General features: G+C 45.1%; 3 protein-coding genes across 6 annotated transcripts in view; all 3 read right to left on the reverse strand.

The window, feature by feature from the left end:
• Positions 1-222: 222 nt before the first annotated feature.
• LOC143368724 (DNA damage-regulated autophagy modulator protein 1-like) lies at positions 223-5,291 on the reverse strand. 3 transcript variants are annotated; one of them, XM_076811744.1, is made up of 7 exons: positions 4,369-5,291; positions 3,464-3,813; positions 2,387-2,508; positions 1,778-2,004; positions 1,267-1,409; positions 1,029-1,180; positions 223-362 (listed from the first exon to the last, which is right to left on the reverse strand). In XM_076811744.1, the coding sequence occupies exons 2-6, from the start codon at positions 3,544-3,546 to the stop codon at positions 1,063-1,065; spliced, it is 693 nt and encodes a 230-aa protein (XP_076667859.1). In that variant the 5' UTR covers positions 3,547-3,813; positions 4,369-5,291; the 3' UTR covers positions 223-362; positions 1,029-1,062. The 3 variants fall into 3 exon arrangements, with proteins under 3 accessions (XP_076667859.1, XP_076667857.1, XP_076667858.1); XM_076811742.1 differs by having other exon boundaries at positions 1,271-1,409; positions 4,369-5,285; XM_076811743.1 differs by having other exon boundaries at positions 1,271-1,409; positions 3,464-4,238; positions 4,369-5,285.
• An 841-nt stretch (positions 5,292-6,132) lies between these two features.
• LOC143368731 (DNA damage-regulated autophagy modulator protein 1-like) lies at positions 6,133-9,649 on the reverse strand. The gene is made up of 7 exons (XM_076811756.1): positions 9,281-9,649; positions 8,578-8,672; positions 7,358-7,479; positions 7,041-7,267; positions 6,766-6,904; positions 6,544-6,701; positions 6,133-6,290 (listed from the first exon to the last, which is right to left on the reverse strand). Exons 1-7 carry the CDS (start codon positions 9,398-9,400, stop codon positions 6,219-6,221), a joined length of 933 nt encoding a protein of 310 aa, XP_076667871.1. The 5' UTR covers positions 9,401-9,649; the 3' UTR covers positions 6,133-6,218.
• Positions 9,650-10,739: 1,090 nt separating this feature from the next.
• LOC143368907 (uncharacterized) overlaps positions 10,740-18,272 on the reverse strand; it is a 48,098-nt gene continuing 40,565 nt past the window's right edge. For both annotated transcript variants that reach the window (XM_076812117.1, XM_076812114.1), the window contains exons 2-8: positions 15,573-15,758; positions 14,729-14,876; positions 14,293-14,569; positions 13,828-14,071; positions 13,618-13,755; positions 13,246-13,533; positions 10,740-13,032 (exon numbers count right to left, since the gene is read on the reverse strand). In XM_076812117.1, the coding sequence (XP_076668232.1) occupies positions 12,650-13,032; positions 13,246-13,533; positions 13,618-13,755; positions 13,828-14,071; positions 14,293-14,569; positions 14,729-14,876; positions 15,573-15,758 (1,664 nt within the window). In that variant the 3' untranslated portion in view covers positions 10,740-12,649. The remainder of the gene's footprint in view (positions 13,033-13,245; positions 13,534-13,617; positions 13,756-13,827; positions 14,072-14,292; positions 14,570-14,728; positions 14,877-15,572; positions 15,759-18,272) is intronic.

Consider the following 18,272-nt stretch of genomic DNA (forward strand, 5'->3'; position numbering starts at 1 on the left):
CGTTCAGCGTCGTCTTGTTCGCTGGCCTGTCGTCGTCGTTCGCGTAGCGTTGGGTCGTGCACGTGCACCTGCACCGGGCAGAGGACGTCGGTTCTCCCCTCGACGTCACAGGTTGCTGGGGGCGTGGTCGCCACCAGGGGGGCGACCTCGTCCAGCAGAGCTTCACGGGACTCGCGGTACCTGTAGCCGGGACACGGGGTGTTCACCGGGGAGTGTGAGAGGAGATTAACGTAGCCACCGGCGCCTCTGCCTATGAGCGATCAGGTGACCATCGGCGAGCCTGGTGCGTGACCCACCGCGGAGTCCTGACTCTCGTTTAGTGCCTCGTTGGAAAGTCTGGTGCGATTCGGGTTGCACACCACCTGAAAATAGTAGAGGGGTATTGAAGTTTGCTGTCGAAAAATTAAAGTGCTCTGCTAAGTAGTTAAGATCTAGAGTGAATAGATACTCGAAGATCACTGCCAGTGGTGCACCCCCTAAAGGAGGGGCATTGTAAAAGGAACAGAAAACTGGATTTTATTCTTTAAATAAATTTTTATAATCACTTAATGAATTTTATTGAATTTGCAGTAAATAAATTTTTTTTAAAATGTTTTTTAACCGACTTCAATTTTTTCACTAAAAATTAAAAAGTATTAAACTCTTTAAAAAAAAGTAAAAAACCTCAAAGGTGCGCTAAAAAGGATAAAATATTTTTTTTAACTCGGTGCCAAAATAGAAACAGAATTAAATCAATTTCTAAACCTTTGTCAATTATAGTCCATTAGCACACTAACGCCCGGGAATTAGAGCGCGCAAAAATTTAATGGGACGTCACGCGTCGAGCCGATTAAATTTTGTTTTTATTTTTGCACCGATTTCAAATAAAATTATTTTATCCTTTTTAGCGCACCTTTGAAGTCGGTTTTTTACATTTTTTTAAAAAAAAGTTTATTATATACGTCCAGTTTGGCTCCTCCCAAGATTAAATCGCGAGTGCGCCACTGATCACTGCAATCGGCAATAGTTTCTTTTAAAAACCCACGTACCTTCGGATGACTAATCTTGACGTCCCTAAATTCGTCAGTGAACGTCAAAATGTAAACGCAGAAGGCTGCAGCGCAGAGCCACTCGGTTACCGTGCTGGCCACGTGCAATTCCCAGCCACCGTCCTCTTTGTACCACTTTCGGGGGTTCGTTCCTGAAAGGAATAGAGTCAATGCACGCGTTAATACACGTGACAGAGGGGGAGGGGGGGGGTAAGCTGTGGTGGGAAACGCAACGAACCAACCCTTATAGGCCAAGTGTGACAGCACGCCGGTGACGACGGTGACGACGAAGCAAACGGTGGAGAAGATAGACAATGCCGTTCGAAGATGCGCGAGTCTCAACGAGCATCCGAGCGGATGTAGGTAAAACGAGCATACGGCCTGGAAATGAAACAGGTCAGAGTGTATCCTGCGAACGAATGAGCTTATATCTCGAATGACAATGCCGCATTACGGACAAATCAGCTTCTCCGGCAATTACGCAAGACACGGGGAACGAATCCTACTCCGTTTGGCGTAATCTAATTAGCCGACATTAGCGTTTCATTTGCGACTTTCCAACGAGTTGCAATCCTCGTCTCCGAGCTAAAATGAACGGCGCACGTAACACCTCCAATTCTCAATCATGCGTGGAGGTTAATTAAAAAATAATTGAAATTTCGCTTTCTTTCCATCAAGAGGAAAATTACAGTTTCAGAAACAAGTAACGCCACGAGGGTCTGACGTTTTATTTAGATACAGATTTTTACCTGTGTCCAAAAGTACGCAGTGCCACCGCCGAAACAGAGAAACGCGCCGATGAAGTGAACCACGATCACGGATGTTTCTTGAAAATTAGCGACCACGGAAAGGCCGAAGGTCGATATTAGACCAAAAATTAGGGCCCAACGATTCCATTTTGGCAGGGACGTTTGTAGACTAAAGGTGCTCGAGCACTCTTGCACTTGAGAGTACCTTATGTAAACCACGACTGACACTGAAATCATAAAGACAGATAAATGAATGACTGGTAAATTTACTTAATACTGTCTCTCTTTGCTCGCTGGAATAATTGCTTTTAATCTTGTTCTCGATTGCAAGCGCATTTGGCACGCAATAACGATTCGCATTGTTTTTCGAATGCTCGATAAGAACTCGACGTTGCTGAGGTCAGATTGCATCTTTTCTGCTCGCGCAAGGTGAGCGTGATATTATCTGTTCTCGAAATCCAAAGCTATTTTTGCTGCGCGAAAACTCTCGCTTATTCTCCGTGAACGAGAATCGGGGTCGCCGTACGACGTGCAAAGTGTCAATCGATTTTCTCGCCTCGGGAACATCGAATATTTAAATGTATTCGCCGATGAATACAGCGCACTCACTGAGCATCGCGATCATGTTGATGAACTGGGCGAATATGCAGCTCTCCGGTGCATAGGTTGCTGTGTCTGAGATGTATGGGAAGCCAGCTTCCACGTGGCCCAACAGAACCGCTATTACGTAACTGGAAAATGGAAAGACACATGTTTACAGTCAACTGAATTATGCACAGGGATTTCAAACGTTATGCCGCTCAGTTTGGGAAAGTTTGACAGAAGTGGACTTGTTAACTGCAGCTGAGATGCACATTGACGCGTTCCACTTGCCAGGGAACTTAATCCAAGTATTTAAAGAGGGAAGTATTTGAAAGGAACAACAAATAACGTACTTAAAGAGTTAGTAATGTAGGAATCACCCCATTCTTTATTTCCTGTTTACATATCTATCATAATACAGGAGATCAAAGAGAGAGCAATCGCTAGTGTTAAAGTATTACATGCTACATTTCATATTTATGCGGGAATTAATTAGTAACTGTCTGACAGTATACTAATTAAAAACGTTAGAGGTGCGTACACATTCAAAGGCATGCGAAGCGACGAAAGCAGATAGCGAGTATCAGTTAGCAGATACTAATTGAATACTTTATCTGCGTATGCGATATCCTGACATCATTGTGTATTAATTGCTTCCCGAAGCGATTAAACGAATTTCTTCTGCATCGGAGCTTGCGACATATTTCTAATAGAAGAACCGAATTATTGTACTCCAATTAACGCGTGTTTTCTATAAATCTACTCCATCCAAACATCGTATCGTAGTAGCTCGCAGCAGGTATGCATATTCAGCGTGCAATCTGCAAGCTAAATTTTCAATGGGGAATAATTCGAGCCGCACGCTGCATACAATTAGTGGTTGAAATTCATTTTGCTAGCGTTCGTCAGGACTGAACGCAAAGCAGGGATAGGAATGATTAATCGGCCGAAGAATATGCCGAGCAGCTAAGCAAAAACAGTTTAAGCAGTCAGGCAGGAAAGCAGCCAAGCTAAAGCGACATTGAAATATTTCTTATGAAAGTCGGACGTCGCTTTGATCTCTTGAACTATGCAACGATCGTTTAACTCGGAAGATCTGCTCACGTTAGAATGAAGACGGCAGGCAAAGAGACAAACAGAACGATCGGCAGGTAATGGAGATTGACAAGGAAGTCCTGCTTGTCCATGATTCCTTTGTGCGTGTTCCCGGTTGTCGTGGATCTTCCCGCCGGAACCAATGACGTCAGACGCCGACGCCCGCGGACGACGCCGCTATCGTTTATACACACGCGTCGAGCCACGCGTCCACGAGCCACGACCACTCATGCTCGTCTGCTCTCTCAACAGGCCCGACGTCTTATTCCACTTCGTCCCACAGGGGAATCAGCCTCTGGTGCACCCGGACCGACGCCCGCACTGCGGTTCCGCTGCCATGAACCTCCACTTCCACCTATCTTCGATCAGAAAACAGAGTGTCACGTGGCGATGCAGCGCGAAACGTGCTCGCGCTATTTTCGACGTGGCCGCCTTCTAGCTACGAGCTTCTTGCCAGCCTCAACACCTCGTCCAAACGAAACTGCACGTATGTGTATCCGAATTGCATCGAAACGTCGAACCTTCGCTCGAGCGACTGACAGAATTTTAGAGCTAGCCGTTACTATGCACCGAGACTGGTGCGCGTGGCAGAATTACAATCGAAGCTGCCGCCACACGTGTGCGACACGATCCTCGTAACAGACCCGCGCCAGGGATATCGTACGCGTCCCAGGTAAGCCGCAGCGAGCAGATAAACGCGCCGTCGCGACTGTTTGCCGACGATGCCAGGTGACACGCGACGGAACGTGTGCATCGCGTGCGAATATTCCCACGCGGGCGTTGCCTAGGGACAAAAAGGAAGGGAACCCTTGCTGGGAAACGTGGCTGGATCTGCGTAGACAGCGAGCGTCGGAAACAAAGAGGCAACTTTCTAACCGTTCCCGCTGGTAGAGGCGTGTAACGCTTCAAGATACCTTGGACACTCGGATGTATCGTTGCCACCGAAGGCTACCCCTTCACTGTCGGCTTTCGCTGAAACTGGACACTGTTTCCAGAGGGTTGCGCACGGCTGGAGGTCTTCCTGCAGCACGTACCGAGTACCCCGCGCGCGTTCCACTCCCGCAACGTTGACTCGCGATGATTTCTGGTGGAGATCGAACGGGGACAGGGCTGCTCCGGTTCCTCTTTGATTTCACGTGAATTCCGGGCTTTCGTCGGACGTGCCAGGGTGAAGAGCCAGCCGAACGGGCAGAGGTTATGGCCGACTGTGCGCGATCGATGTTGTGCCAGCGAAAACGGCGCTCTCGGCAGCTGCGCCACGAGACTGACGCCAACGTCGGTGCTGGTCGGTGCTCTCCAAGAAGCGTTTATCCTGCCGCGTTACCGAGAACGTATCCCGATATACGCACGCTTATCGACACCGGCACTCCTTCCGTCAGATAAGTGCGACAGCTTTTTCAGGCTCTGGAACGAGTTCGAAGAGAAGGTTCCCGGGGCTAGTTACGATCTTATTCTCCTCCTGCTTGGGCTCTACTGCTATTGCCCCGCAGGAATCGAGCACGTCGACTTGGAGGCCTCTTGAACACGTTTTTCGAGCGTGACTGGACAACGGGCTTCGTTTCTCGATAAAGTCGATTCGAGGCAGACCTCTTGGGAGCTTTGGCTAGGAGCAGAGTTACACGGGCGAGCTGTTCTTATTTGTGGGTTGAGTTTTCGGGGGACCTTTGAATTTGGTTAGACGCGACTGGCGTGGGCAACGTCAGCATCGTCCATCCAAATGTTGCTAAGGGCGAAACACGTGCAGGATTTCAAGGGGTACCGTTGCATCGTTGAGGGATAGATGATCGATTGGGATGGGATAAATCACAGGCGATGACAATGCGTATTGCTCGAGCACGCGGGTGCGCGATCAACTGTGGGAAAGCTTACTTCGTTTGTAGTTGGACGACGGTATTATCGCGATTTTCAAGGCTGCATGGCGCGGCGGTTTTGTAGAAATGCGCGACAGTCGCGCGACGGGTCGGTCAGCTTTATCAGCGAGTAATATTCCCCGTGCCTTTATCGATCGCCAGAACAGAGATATGTCGGCATCTGTTGGCAATGTAGTAGTAAATCGAGATCAAGAAGGTAACTGATGATTAGACTGCGGATGTTTATGCAAATGCATATATTGATATGCAAATATTATTTTGCATATTGCATATGCTTTGTTAAAAGGCATATGCACATATGTTACATATTTCTTGTGCATCTATCGTGTTTGATTGCGATTGTGATACTGTGTTTGATTGCGATCGTAGGTGAATTATCAAGCCGTTCCGTGACACTATAATGATAAACCGCAATACATACAACGCTTCGTATAGATGTTGATATCGTGCGATAGAATAAGTCATTAGTAGAGACTTGTTCTTTACAATCGCCCGATACACACGAACAATTTCGATAAAATTCGATAAAGAGGTTCGATCATTTTTTTTTAACACCCGATAATAATAAAATGATTAATTTTCACTCTCTATTATATATCTGCAAATGGGTAGTTGAAACATGTAATGGAAATAATGTCGTTGCAATTGCAACTGCTCAGAATGTTTTCCAAAAGACACTAGTTGCTAAAAATTTAAGATTTACAAATTCTTCCAGCCACAATAATGAAATTGAGAACTGTCGGTCTACCCTTAACTAATGATCTTTTTAATACAAAGTGAGCAAGGTAAAGTGAACTAAATAGAGCGTTTAATTGGTATAAATCATTTATACATGAATATCCAAAGAGGAACATAAATTAGAAATTGAATAGGTGTTGAATCTTCTAGGAGGTTTAAGACTCTGGTGTCTGTGGGTCGAACTTGCGCGATATATTGACGTCAGGATCCTTGTCTACGTATATCAGCTGAAAGCAGAGTATTTAAACGCTAGATAAATATTAATTCACTGCTACATTTACACTGCAACTTGAATGAACTCTCAACTGATAAACTGACGACAATTGTACACTCGTTAAAATTAAACGAAGGTGTTTACTTTTATCAGTACTTGATTTGGAATACAGCAAATGGAATGCAAAGTATTATCAGTAAACAGTAAATTCAATCCCTTTACTCTCCAGTGAGACTTCTACAGCGGATAAAGTGTAGACGGAGTACCGTGACCACAGGATCCTCGAAATTGATTAACCGAAATTCTGGCACAAATGTGAGGAGGAACGCACAATAGACAAGCGCAAGAACCCACTCAGAAATAGCGCTAGCAACGTGCCATTCCCAGCCACCGTCCGTCGGCAACCATTTCTTGTAATCGTCCCCTGCAAGATACAAGCTCTATATCATTTCAGGTGCTTACGTGCAATGATAACGAGGAAACGTTACCTTGGAACTCCGACATAGAAATATAGCCTGGTACGATCGTAACAACTGTTAAAATCAGTGTCAGTGCTGACAGGCTTGTACGAACGTAGACCACGACCTTGCCATTCACCGCTGGCACCATTTTGTAACTTAAATATGTCTGGAAAACATCAAGTACAGCTCAAGTAGCTGTTTAGCCATCTCATTCAGATACCTACTCAGTTACCCATTCGGCTGTCTATTCAATTCCCGACGCGGGTACCCAATTAAGTATCTAATTAGCAGTCTGTTTTTACCTGAAAACAAAAGTAGAGGGTCCCCGCGGTGAAGCAGGTCATAGCCCCGACCATGTGAGCCGCAACAACGCGGGCCTCTTGAAAATTCGCCAGTATATCCAGACCAAAGCAGGCCAGAGCGCCGCACCAAGCAGTCACGACAACGATCCTCCTGCTAACGAGGTCGCTGCCCCTTTCCACTTGCCACTGAGAGACTTGCCGATGTCTGATGTACACGCAACAGGCAACTAAAAATCACGGGACCGTATCAGTATCGTCGTTTAGCTCGACCAAACCCGCGGCCGATGCGTTTTAACGAAATGTTTGACGACATTTACGGAGCAACGCGGCTATGTTCAGGCACTGGGCAAATATACACGATTCCGGGGAGAGGGTGCCCGTTTCTGATATGTAAGGGAATCCTGGCATCACGTGGTCCCAATGTACGGATATTGTGTACCTGAAATACGATTGATTTGTAAGCTGACCTCTGCAGGCCGTAGTCTCGCGTGGAGGATCTTTTGAATCCACTCTCCGATCGATACTCCTTATCTTAGAAAGGTAGTTTCAACTCGTCGCTACTTATTGCCAGGTTTCCTCGCGTGTAACGAAGTATAAAATGCTCGAGTATTTATTTAAAAGCATTTGCTCGTGAGGAGCACACAGGGGTGCATAGTAGAGTGGCCCTTATTTTCAACCTGCGATTTCTTTTGCGCTCACCCCCTAATATGGTTCCATTTCATAAAAAATAGTCCCTGAAAAAGATTATTGCAATCGGATAACAGGAGGAGGGTGCCGACCTGGACTTACAGTTCTAGGGAGCGAGAGCAAAGAAATACAAACAAAAAATTCGGCACGTATAAATAAGCGCCACCCTAGTGCATAGTTACAGTTCGCGAATTTTATTCGCAGCCTTTTTTAATTGTGTCATAAAAAAAATCTACATCATTCAGTGCGTTTCTGATGCAAATCCGATAAAAAATGACCGATTTATCGCCAATAAATAAAAATATTAATATTAATATTTTTCGCCACAAGTAGAAATAAAAGCTCATCAACTCAATAACTACCACCTACTTATTACGTGAAAATATATATTTTTCAATTAGTGTTCTCTTTTTAATGTTAAGTCAAAGCAATAATTCTATAAACAGCTGCACTCCTCAATTGCACTTCCACGTTGAAAGCAGCGTTATTTACAGAACAATGTCTCCCCGCGAAGCGTACACGGCGGGGCACAATGAATCAAGCTAATCGTGATATCGGAACGTTACATCGCGGCATCGGAAACAGAACACGCGGCTGTCGTTGTTTCCGATACCGCGGCCTTGGGTGACGAGTAAACTCGTCGATGGACGCCGACGTTCACGGTGTTCCGATTACGGTTTCATTTTCACCGCGTGCCGGTGTCCATTGTTCGCCCGAATCTGTCCTCGGACGCAGGGCAAAGATTCGTGGCTCGTGACGGAAAGTCACGGGACATTTGGTCCAATTCAAAGTGTCTAACGAGGCTCGAGACGGCAGAGGAAGCTGCACGCGCTCGTCTCGACAGACTTACGTGATAAGGAATGTCACTGGAATCAAGATGAAGAGACTCAGCGGTAGGACGTGCAGCTTTCCATAAGGCATCCTGCACTGGTTCGCTCTGGCGAGCTGGAAGAGACGTTATCCTTATCGAGAGACACTATCGCGTTGCGGAGGATATGCGATTCGGCTTAACAATCGCGGCTGATTACAGTCCCGATGATCGGCGTACGCCTAGTTGAATGGGATGGGAATGCTGATGAAATGAGAAGTCTGTTGCTTGGTGGAGGGATTTAAAGGGCTGCATCGATACTTTGCGATTCCGTGTCAGATCTTAATGAAAGTATCGATTCGCCATAGTTTACATTGAATGCATTTTGCTTATAGGGAAATGAAGCAGGCAAGCTGAACTGGCGATCTTACTGATACTAAATACACTTAGCGAGATTGGAAAGGGTTAGAGTGGGATTTCGTGTTCAGTGATTTTAAATGCTTAATATGAGGACTAGAAGAATGAATCCTTTTGGGTGGAAGGGGAAATAATCAAGGAACTTTATTCGAGCAGACTCGAATATCAATTTAATAGATGTCGTTCTCCAATCGATTCTATCGAAAAAAGCACACTTTGCAATTACAAAGACAGTTCTGAGAAGCAGCGAAAGGCTAATAGAGTGTAACGTTGGAGGAATATAAGTAATCGTCGGTTTTACCCGTTTCAAAGTAGTCTGACACCTTACCTCGAGGATTCGATCAAGTCCCTGGAATCGTATTTGCGAAATAAAGTGTCCGGGGCTACGCCAGGGGGGCACTTCGTCATGGGGCGCCTTGGAGCAACTGCCCGTCAGCGCTGCTAACATACCTCTCGCTCTACGTAACCTGCCAATCACTGATTAACGCATACGATCGCATCCAACAGCAATTAACGGCACCACGTGTTTCCATTCTGGGCGAAGTTTATTCCATTCGATCAGGATCGCCTTACTGAAACGCTTCCCAGGGACTATTAAGATTCAGATTAACCGATCGCTACTTTCACTCAAAATCACGACATCGAAGTGGAGTTACGACGTGACTTTTTGGCCTGTAATTTGAATACTATGAACCGATCGTGCGGATCGTGCGCAGAATCGATGGAATCCGTGATCCGTGTACGTTGCGAAATCTCGATACAGAGAGTAGAGATGCATGTGTACTCGAAATATGCGAACGGATCAAAGGAAAACCATGAGGCTATTGGGCGGCCAGGTTTACATATCGGTGTTGCGGTCAGATCGTGACTGAAGTGAATTAGAATTTATCGATAAAGTGTTCCTGGTGCACGGCCGGCGTGGCGTTCGATAATTCTCGCATGCCAACGCGTGTAATAAATGTTCAACTACCGGCTACCAAGAATTCGTAATTAAAGTCGCATTATCGGCATTACGCATATTCGTGTCGTAATGGAATATTCGGCAGTGCTGTTTGTAATTCGAATTAACTTCGTTCCGCGGCCCCCACAATTATTGTCATAAATGCGAAATATGTTGCCTTGGTCGTTGAACGGAAGAGACTTTTATTTCAAGCATTCTTCTCTTGATTGTGATTTCTCCGGCGATGGGTATAGTCGAAGCTATAAATTTTATTCTTCAACCGTTTGATGCGGGGGCATTTTTCTGTCGCGGGATTCTTTGTTTTAACGCATCATTCCAAGCATAGTGCTTTGCAGAAATGGCACTCTGCAAAATGATCTGCTTTGAGGAATGTGTTTATTAAACCACGATCTCACATGTGGATGTTAATATTTTTCTGAGAGCTATCCAGCAGGGATATGAACGGAACTTTTGTTGAAAAGTGCCCCGCGAGAAGTAAACGTTTTACGTCTGCGGAGAGGTCGTAAACCGAATTTATGCACATTAAAATTGCTGCTGGTAAAAGTATGCTGGCGGCGGTATCTGAACTCCATCGCGGTAATTGCAAAAGAATGTACAGCCACGAAGTAGGTTAACGAAGGGAGCGTAATTGGATTTAAAGAATTTCATACACACGATACGTTGCATTTTCATTGATCAGTGAGCAATTCATTTTTACCCTTTGGTGTTACGGATATTACGCATTATTTTTTTTATTACCCGTGGAAAGAAGTATTGCCATTCTTTCCCCTTTATAGCGACAAATCTAATTCGCAGGCAGAAAAAAAGTGGAGGGGGTAAAACGAGGTAGTTGGCAAAATCACATTTTTTGTATTAACAACGTTACAATATTACAATGTAGGCAGTTTGTTCGGTGTTGCTTCATTTTACGGCGCTCCACGTGTAATAAACGGTTATTCGTAAATTATTGTTCCTTGTGTTGTTTACGCAACGCAGTCGACTAGTAGTCCCGTGTTATCTCTTCGATAACGATGATACGATGAATGTAACTTAAAGTATTATCCATTCGTCCTTTCCTGAACATTTAGCACCTTTAATTAAAAATAGTTCATGAGTGGATCTTGTTTTCAAAATATTCTTCAAGCTCTTCTTTTCCCAACACGTTTCACCGTTCAATAATCCGTCGAAAATATCGTTTCGATGCTATCGACATACGTTTCGATTAAATAAAATTAGGTCACTTTAAACTACCCAACAGAAAGTGTAATTCATCTCTAGTATTAGTGAGATTCCTCTATAAACCATTCGTCGAGTCTGTTACAAATTCTTTGCACTCAACTGACCCGCGTCATTTTTAATAATAATCTAGTTCACACTAGCACACGCATGTGTATACGTTTTTTTTTATCCCGTATGGAAGTGAGTCTGTGGTGTATGTACATGGCATGCGTATGTAAATTCTAATATATAAATAGTTTGATAAATAAATAATTATCGTTATCTCTTGGCATCTGTACCGTCCGCGACCCGCTCGATCGCCAAAGACTAAACGCTGCTCGCCGAAAAAGCTCTCGAAACGTCTCCGACGACGGTACAAAGATAAATTCTTGCATCTGGCTACATATACGTGTATCGTTATACTATACCATTTATCGCTGCATACGAGTTTCGATTGGACTAGTTTCAATACCATTAGCTAGCTTCGCCTACTTGTAAGCATCGACCTCTTCGATGAAGACTCTAGATTACAATTTTCCCATCGACATGAATTAAACGATCCCTATCTCGTGCTGCGATTTATGCCAATAAATTGTTAGATACTTCAAATTCCCAAGCCCACTTCATAATCGCTGGATTCCAAGTAGTTACACTTGCGTGATCTTCCTTCTCCAAATATCAATTGGTTTTGTTCTCACTTTGAGTGACGTTGAATTTGGATTGGAATCTCAATTGAATTTCTATTAAAGTGAAAGATAATCGTGGAGTTTTAAGCCACGACTGTTAGTAATTTTGAGCTTTTCATTCATTACGCCTGTCTATCGATCACGGATCGTTCAACTCGTGCATCTACGCGTGGCAGTGAACCGACACGAAGCTTAAAACAAGTACGTCGACGCGAGTCGAGGTCATCTCCCTGTGGACGGAACGTTTCCGTGGTTCCTCTCGTCGAAAGCCGACGTTATTGTCCTTAATTGCATCGCGAATTAAGTGACCCTTACTGGAATCTCGCGCCCCCCCTCATCGAGCGCTGAACGCTGTCCAGATTCGCGTGCCACTGTTCGCAGACTATCGCTAATACGATCCCTATACGGTACCTTAAATGAAGGAGGAACGAACGAGAGAAATGATTGAAGGCAGCACGACAACGAGAGGAGATCAGCCTCCCCGCTGCATCTTCTCTTCTAAATTAAATCGTGCGCTCAGATCCGCGACAAGCTACTCAACGTTTCAGTCAGACTTCAATTTGTATACAGTGTATCAGCTGCACAATAATACCCACCCATTTTGTACTATTGCACTTAATTATTTCGAGATTCGATCTGTAGAGAATTTACAAAGCGTTCACCTCCCCCCCAAAACGCGCGGGGATATCGGCAAGCATGACCTCGTTCGCAAAATTCGAGCGGAGCAAGATCACTGTCTGTATGTACAAGGAATCAGAGCACGAGCTCGAGGAGAGTAGTCCTGAATATCCATCTAGAAACACCTTCCAGCAGTCCTTTGGGTCCGTCAGTTCATCGTGATCCTCGGATCGTGTTACGTGCTTGCCTCGTCGATCACCGTGATCACTCTATTATTAGGAGGCACATTCGTGACGTGCCATTTCGGCTTCGAATTGCTGTCATCGTTGGTCGATGAAAGCCCTGCAGGCCGCTCGATGTTTGGCTGGCCACCCTTCGAGCGGGCCAGGGAGAATCTTCGACCTCGACGATCCATGATGATCGGCATCTCGGCGATCAGATTGTTCTCGAACTCCGAGAGCATCAGATAGTTCTCGACCTTGTTGCACGAGGTGATGCAGTCGCCGATATAATCGAGATCCTCCAGCATGTTGTCAGGAAGATCCATGTCGGCGATTCCCTCCTCGGAGATGCAGGTCAGCTCGGGCTTCTCCGGAGCCAGAGCGTCGATTATCTCACCTACGACGAGATTGAATCGCATTCACCGTCTCATTTCCATCATACTTCATATTTAGAGAATCTCTTATTTCAGATTCCGAATTCAATAGAGGGAATTTTAGGTGTGCTCTTTAATCGAAGCATTTGCTTTACAGCCCAGAGACTTGCCTCAGAGGTTTCTGATCTACTCGACAGAAATATTGGATGTTCGATTTATGTTCGTACGTGACGTACCTGGGGTGGGTGCAAGCTCAGCGCCAAGCACCAGCGCAGCCGCGGCGGCTCCAGCAGCGGCCACATGCGGGCCATCGTTTTCCGGTTCCTGGCTGAAGGACAATTTCCGCCGTTGCGGGCAACTGTCGGAAATACAGAGGTGCTTGGTCCCGTTCGACCTGGTGTGCTTGTGCCTCGACAGGTTCCTTCTGTGAAGGTCGATGAAGAAGAGGGTGAAGCTGCCTACCAGAACGCAGGTCGAGCTGAAGTAGTAGCCGGCTTTTCCACCGCAGCCAACGTTCATATATCCTGCAAAAAGTTAATGGTTCCTCGATATTAAAATAATTCCATTATTCCCCTTTCCGTTTCCTGGCGCGAGTGATATTCGGTTACCTGAAATTGGAACTCCGATGGCTATTGGTATGGCTTGAGAGCACTGCACGAAACCCCAGGTCCTTGCAAAGTTCCGCGCTCTCACCCTTTCATAGGTGTACATCTTGAGGCTGTAGTGATAACCACCGCAGAAAATACCTGCGGAAAATCAAGACTCTTCTGTGTGCACAGAGGACTCAAATTTCAGAAAGTAAGTTCGAAGTAACGTACCATAAATCCAGGCGAACATTACGTATCCGTGATAATTCCCTTGGACGGCTGTCAGTGCCAGGATGCAGACCCCGCAGACGAATACCGCTGCTTGCGTAAGATACTGACGCGCGATCCTGCACTCGACGCTACGATGAACAACCAAAAGACCAAAGGCCACGCAGCCGAGGGTCCAGGCCAGGCCCAGATAAGCCTGGAGCAAGACCACTGTATCACCTAAACCTTCTTCCTCAGCCTGATGCGCCTGCATTTAAATAAGAGACTTAAAAGGATGAAGCTCATCTAGAGAATTACATTCAGGCGATAGTTCTTTCTCCTCGGAGCAGTTCTTTGAAGGTGGATTTTGAGCGTACTTCTCTGGTTTCTACTAAATGAACTGCTTAGAAGAAGAAAGTTTTTAGTGAAGTTATCGGATTGTTCTTCCATTGGAAACAGAAGTAGGAATATTAAAATCTGGTATTTTACCAAATAAAATATCGGAGTGTTGATCCCGAAGGCGGATATCCCAGTGGACACCAGCAGTATTCTCACGGTTTTGCTCTTCAGCGTGCTGAAGTCGAAGAAGGGTGGCCTGTCGTCGGTCTTGTTCTTATCTTTGATCTTGCGCTTCTGATTCTTCAAGTGCAGGATCGCCCTGCGCTGTGGATGGTACAGAGACGCGCTTCGATAGAACGTGCCCAGGATAAAAGTGAGAAAAACCACGCCGGTCACTGCCTGGAGACCTAAACGCCAACCAATCTTACTGAAAGAATGAATTCAGAGGAATTTACGTTGTATTACTAATTTTCCAGTCATCGTTTAATCGAACAACTCTTAGCGACTCAATTGGGTGCAAGTTAAATAAAATCGAGCTTCACAATGTAACTACACAGTTTAATAGTTTGAAATGTTCAGCGTATACCTAATCGCTCCTTTTATAAAAGCTGACATGACAGCGATACCAAGGCCACTTCCAGACACGATGAAAATCTCCACCAGCTCCCTTCTTCTCTTGAAATACTGCGCAACCATCAGCGTACTGCAGTCTCTTGTCATGCCCACCCCGATGCCTGCGCAGAATAATTGAAGCTGTCCTATGAACTCGTCACTATCTCAATTCCACAATGTCTGTTCGCGTGAAGTGATCTATCCTTCAAGAAGTTATCCGGAAGTTTCGCTTTTTTCGAAGCTCTTAGGGGTGGAAATAACATCAGTCATGCTCCCTCACTTGTAGATGGAACGCAAAATAGGGGGTAATAGCCGAAAGTTACTGACTCATGCCATCGTATGAATTCTGATCGATTATTGCAAATGCTGTACTACCTCGAAGCTTCTAATGGTAATTTGTATCAAGATCTCAAGGGGACTTACTGAGACTTCCGAGGATCATTTCATATTAGATTTGAGGGTTTATAATCAATTTTGAACCGTGATATGTAGCTAATCATCTGAAAGTACCTAATTGTACGTGCTGAGGTAAAATTAACTCTTGTATCTATTTCTAATCCAATATCTAATATCGCATAAATTATTCCAATATTGCCAAAAGTTTCTTTTTTACCTCTTTCAGTATAAGTAATGTGCGAAATTATACCAACTCCTGGTAAAATTAGAATATATACTTCAGGGTGGCCAAACAATTTAATTCTTATTTAACATTTCACATTTCATTTTTATTTAATACTTCCTTCCTCCTTTCTGCGTAAATGTGCGAATGGAGACTAACTTTTGTGTGCTATTATCATTGCACTCCTGGCTCGACTCACCAACAACGGTGCCGTAGCTGAAGAACAGCTGATGGAACTGCGAGGCGAACGAAGTGAAGAGACAACCGAGCGCAGTAACGAGGCCACCCAACACTGCTGTCAACCTGGTGCTCTTCCTTCGACAGAATGCTATCGTCACAGGCGAAACCAGCAGAGCAACTCCCGTCGACATTGCGCCCAACCATCCTGCAAAAAGGTAGGATTCTTTTAATGGTAAGAACATAGAAAAGTAGACGCAGTTTGTCGTTATCGACTTTCGCGACAGCGGATGGTAATTACAAGTCGCTAGCCTAGTCAGTTGTTCTCGTTTTTCAAAGATTGTTCCCTAAAAGACATGCTCGGTAAAAAAAGCACGAGACCATGCGAAAAAGTTTGCAAAAAATTTCGACCTCCCGTATGGCTCGAGCCATACTGTATTCCATTACATTGCCGTCGCTCATCTCTAAGTTCAATTGTTTCTACAATTTGTCAAGTACCCATGACCAAGAAAAGAATTCCCACGAATCTTCTGTCAGAAAAACGAAACATCGATTTCCGCTTATCCTTGGAAATTGATCGGCAGTGTAATTCTCGCAGCTCTCAGCTCCTTTCCCTTTTCATCCTGATTGACAGATTGCTTCGCAGAACAGCTTATTCCTGATTGATGAGAGTGGCAAGCGATTTAGATAGCGATTCCCTTAATCGGATGTTTTGCTTGAAGACACTGGCTGGAGTGGGCTGCAGTCGCTTCCACAACATCCCATTTTAATTAAAACCTACCAGCGGCCGTAGCCGTGATGGAAAACACCGGTTCTCGTTAGATCACCGAAGTTAAGCATCACGGGGCGGTGTACTGGGGAAAGATGGGAGACCACCTTTCTCCCGGTGCGCTGCTGGGACCCGAAGGAGAGAGGAGGGATAAAAAAATGGGACTACAGTTCGTTGGGCAATATAAGCAAAAATAAGCTTGAAACGTCATCCTGCTTAAAACACAGGAAAACAATAAAAACAAACAAACAATTAAAACCTCAGTAATCAGCTCTCTTCGTTACAGATAATGTGCACTCAGCAAAGTACATTGATATTGACACAAGTGCGAATATTTAGCGACAAAGCACACTTCACAAGTCACCATTCGCATCCGAACTCGCGCGAACTTCACGCGCACCGTTCAAACTACGATTTATGAGTCTCGTGTCCCACTACAGCACCCACTTCAAATGCACCACGTTCAATCTCAAGCACCCATATTTCACGTTCGTAGTTTGCAATCGTAATAAACGTTTCACGCTCGACTGTCCATCAGTTAAAACCAAATCGCGGTGTGATCGATATTCCTCGTTCACTGTTTCATGCTCGCGGTTACGTCTACCACGATTTCCAGTCCATTTCAACGGCGATCAATCCGATCGTCGTTCCTTAACCCAGATGATGAATCGATTCTGGCCGCTGCGTCGTCGCTGTTGCTTTTAGTCACTGCAACCGATCGTTCGAGTCATCGTGCTCTCCCTTGGCGCGTGTTTTCCACGACCGATCGGTCTTCTCGAGACGCCTATTAATATCGGCAAACCATACTAAATAGAAGCTGACTCTCGATCGAGGTTAAGACCGCTTTAATTAGCAGCCGCGACGGGCAGACCGGACCGATTGGCCGATCTAAGTACAGTCGAGTAATTTAATTAATTTTCACCGTTCCTGCGATCGGAGCCGCGATCCGTTGAGTGGGCACATCGATCAACCGGCTGGGGGATACCTTCTCTCGCAGGGATTACAGTTTGTTTCCGGAGACAAAGGGGAACGCTGGAACGAATGCAGCTTGAGCGGCAAATGGTTCAATGATTTCGTCGTTTCCTTGGGCCATAAAGCTTGAACGAAGTGCTTGCTTTAAATGTTTCAACTGGCGCGGGGAAATAAACGGGAGTCAGAAGTTGAACAGAGTCGATGCGTTATTTGCAGCATCCCCGATTAGAGGAAGGTCAGCTTGGGAATATGAAAGAGAATGTCGGGGATCGATTAGAGTTAATCGGTTCTAGATGTGTAATGTAATTCAGTTTTATTCGATGCCCACTGTGGACATTATGGCAGACATACAGTCGGAGACATTTGTTAAGGAACAACCAGTGGTTACGAATTTATCCGTCACCTGCCTGAGCAATTCTTTTCATGGGTCGGTTACAAAGACACTGGGTAATTCAGAAGACAAAAACGGCTAGTTATTAATCTCACTGGAACAGTTAGCGCTATAGTCCCGCCTTAAACGTCCCACGTTCGCAGGGAACCGAGTTATTCGTAGATTCAGTCTCCTCTTTCTTCCTTAATTTTGTCGTTTTTCTACGCGGCATCCACACCTCGACGTTTCCCCTGGGATTTTGGCACCGCGAAAGCAGATATATTTGTCGCGAGATACGCAAGGTGTTTCAATTTTTATCATTTAGAGCGCCAGCTAAAAACAGTTTAGCGACGACGCTTTTAATTTTATTAGTGGGAGCAAAGGTTAGGCCTGCTACAGCAGAAAAGAGGAATGGGATCTTCTCGTTAATTTTATACTGGAACTTCATCCTTCTTATCTAAATGCAAATACACGCACACCATAATACCACTATTACTATCATCATTTTGCGCTATACAGAGAGAGATATACGTATACTCTACTTTTCAAAAGCTAGTTACTTCCACGAAGTCGAAGCAAGCTAATTAAAATCACAGTTTCTAATGCCTGTA

This window comes from Andrena cerasifolii, chromosome 5 (genome assembly GCF_050908995.1).
Source record: "Andrena cerasifolii isolate SP2316 chromosome 5, iyAndCera1_principal, whole genome shotgun sequence".
Lineage (NCBI taxonomy): Eukaryota > Metazoa > Arthropoda > Insecta > Hymenoptera > Andrenidae > Andrena > Andrena cerasifolii.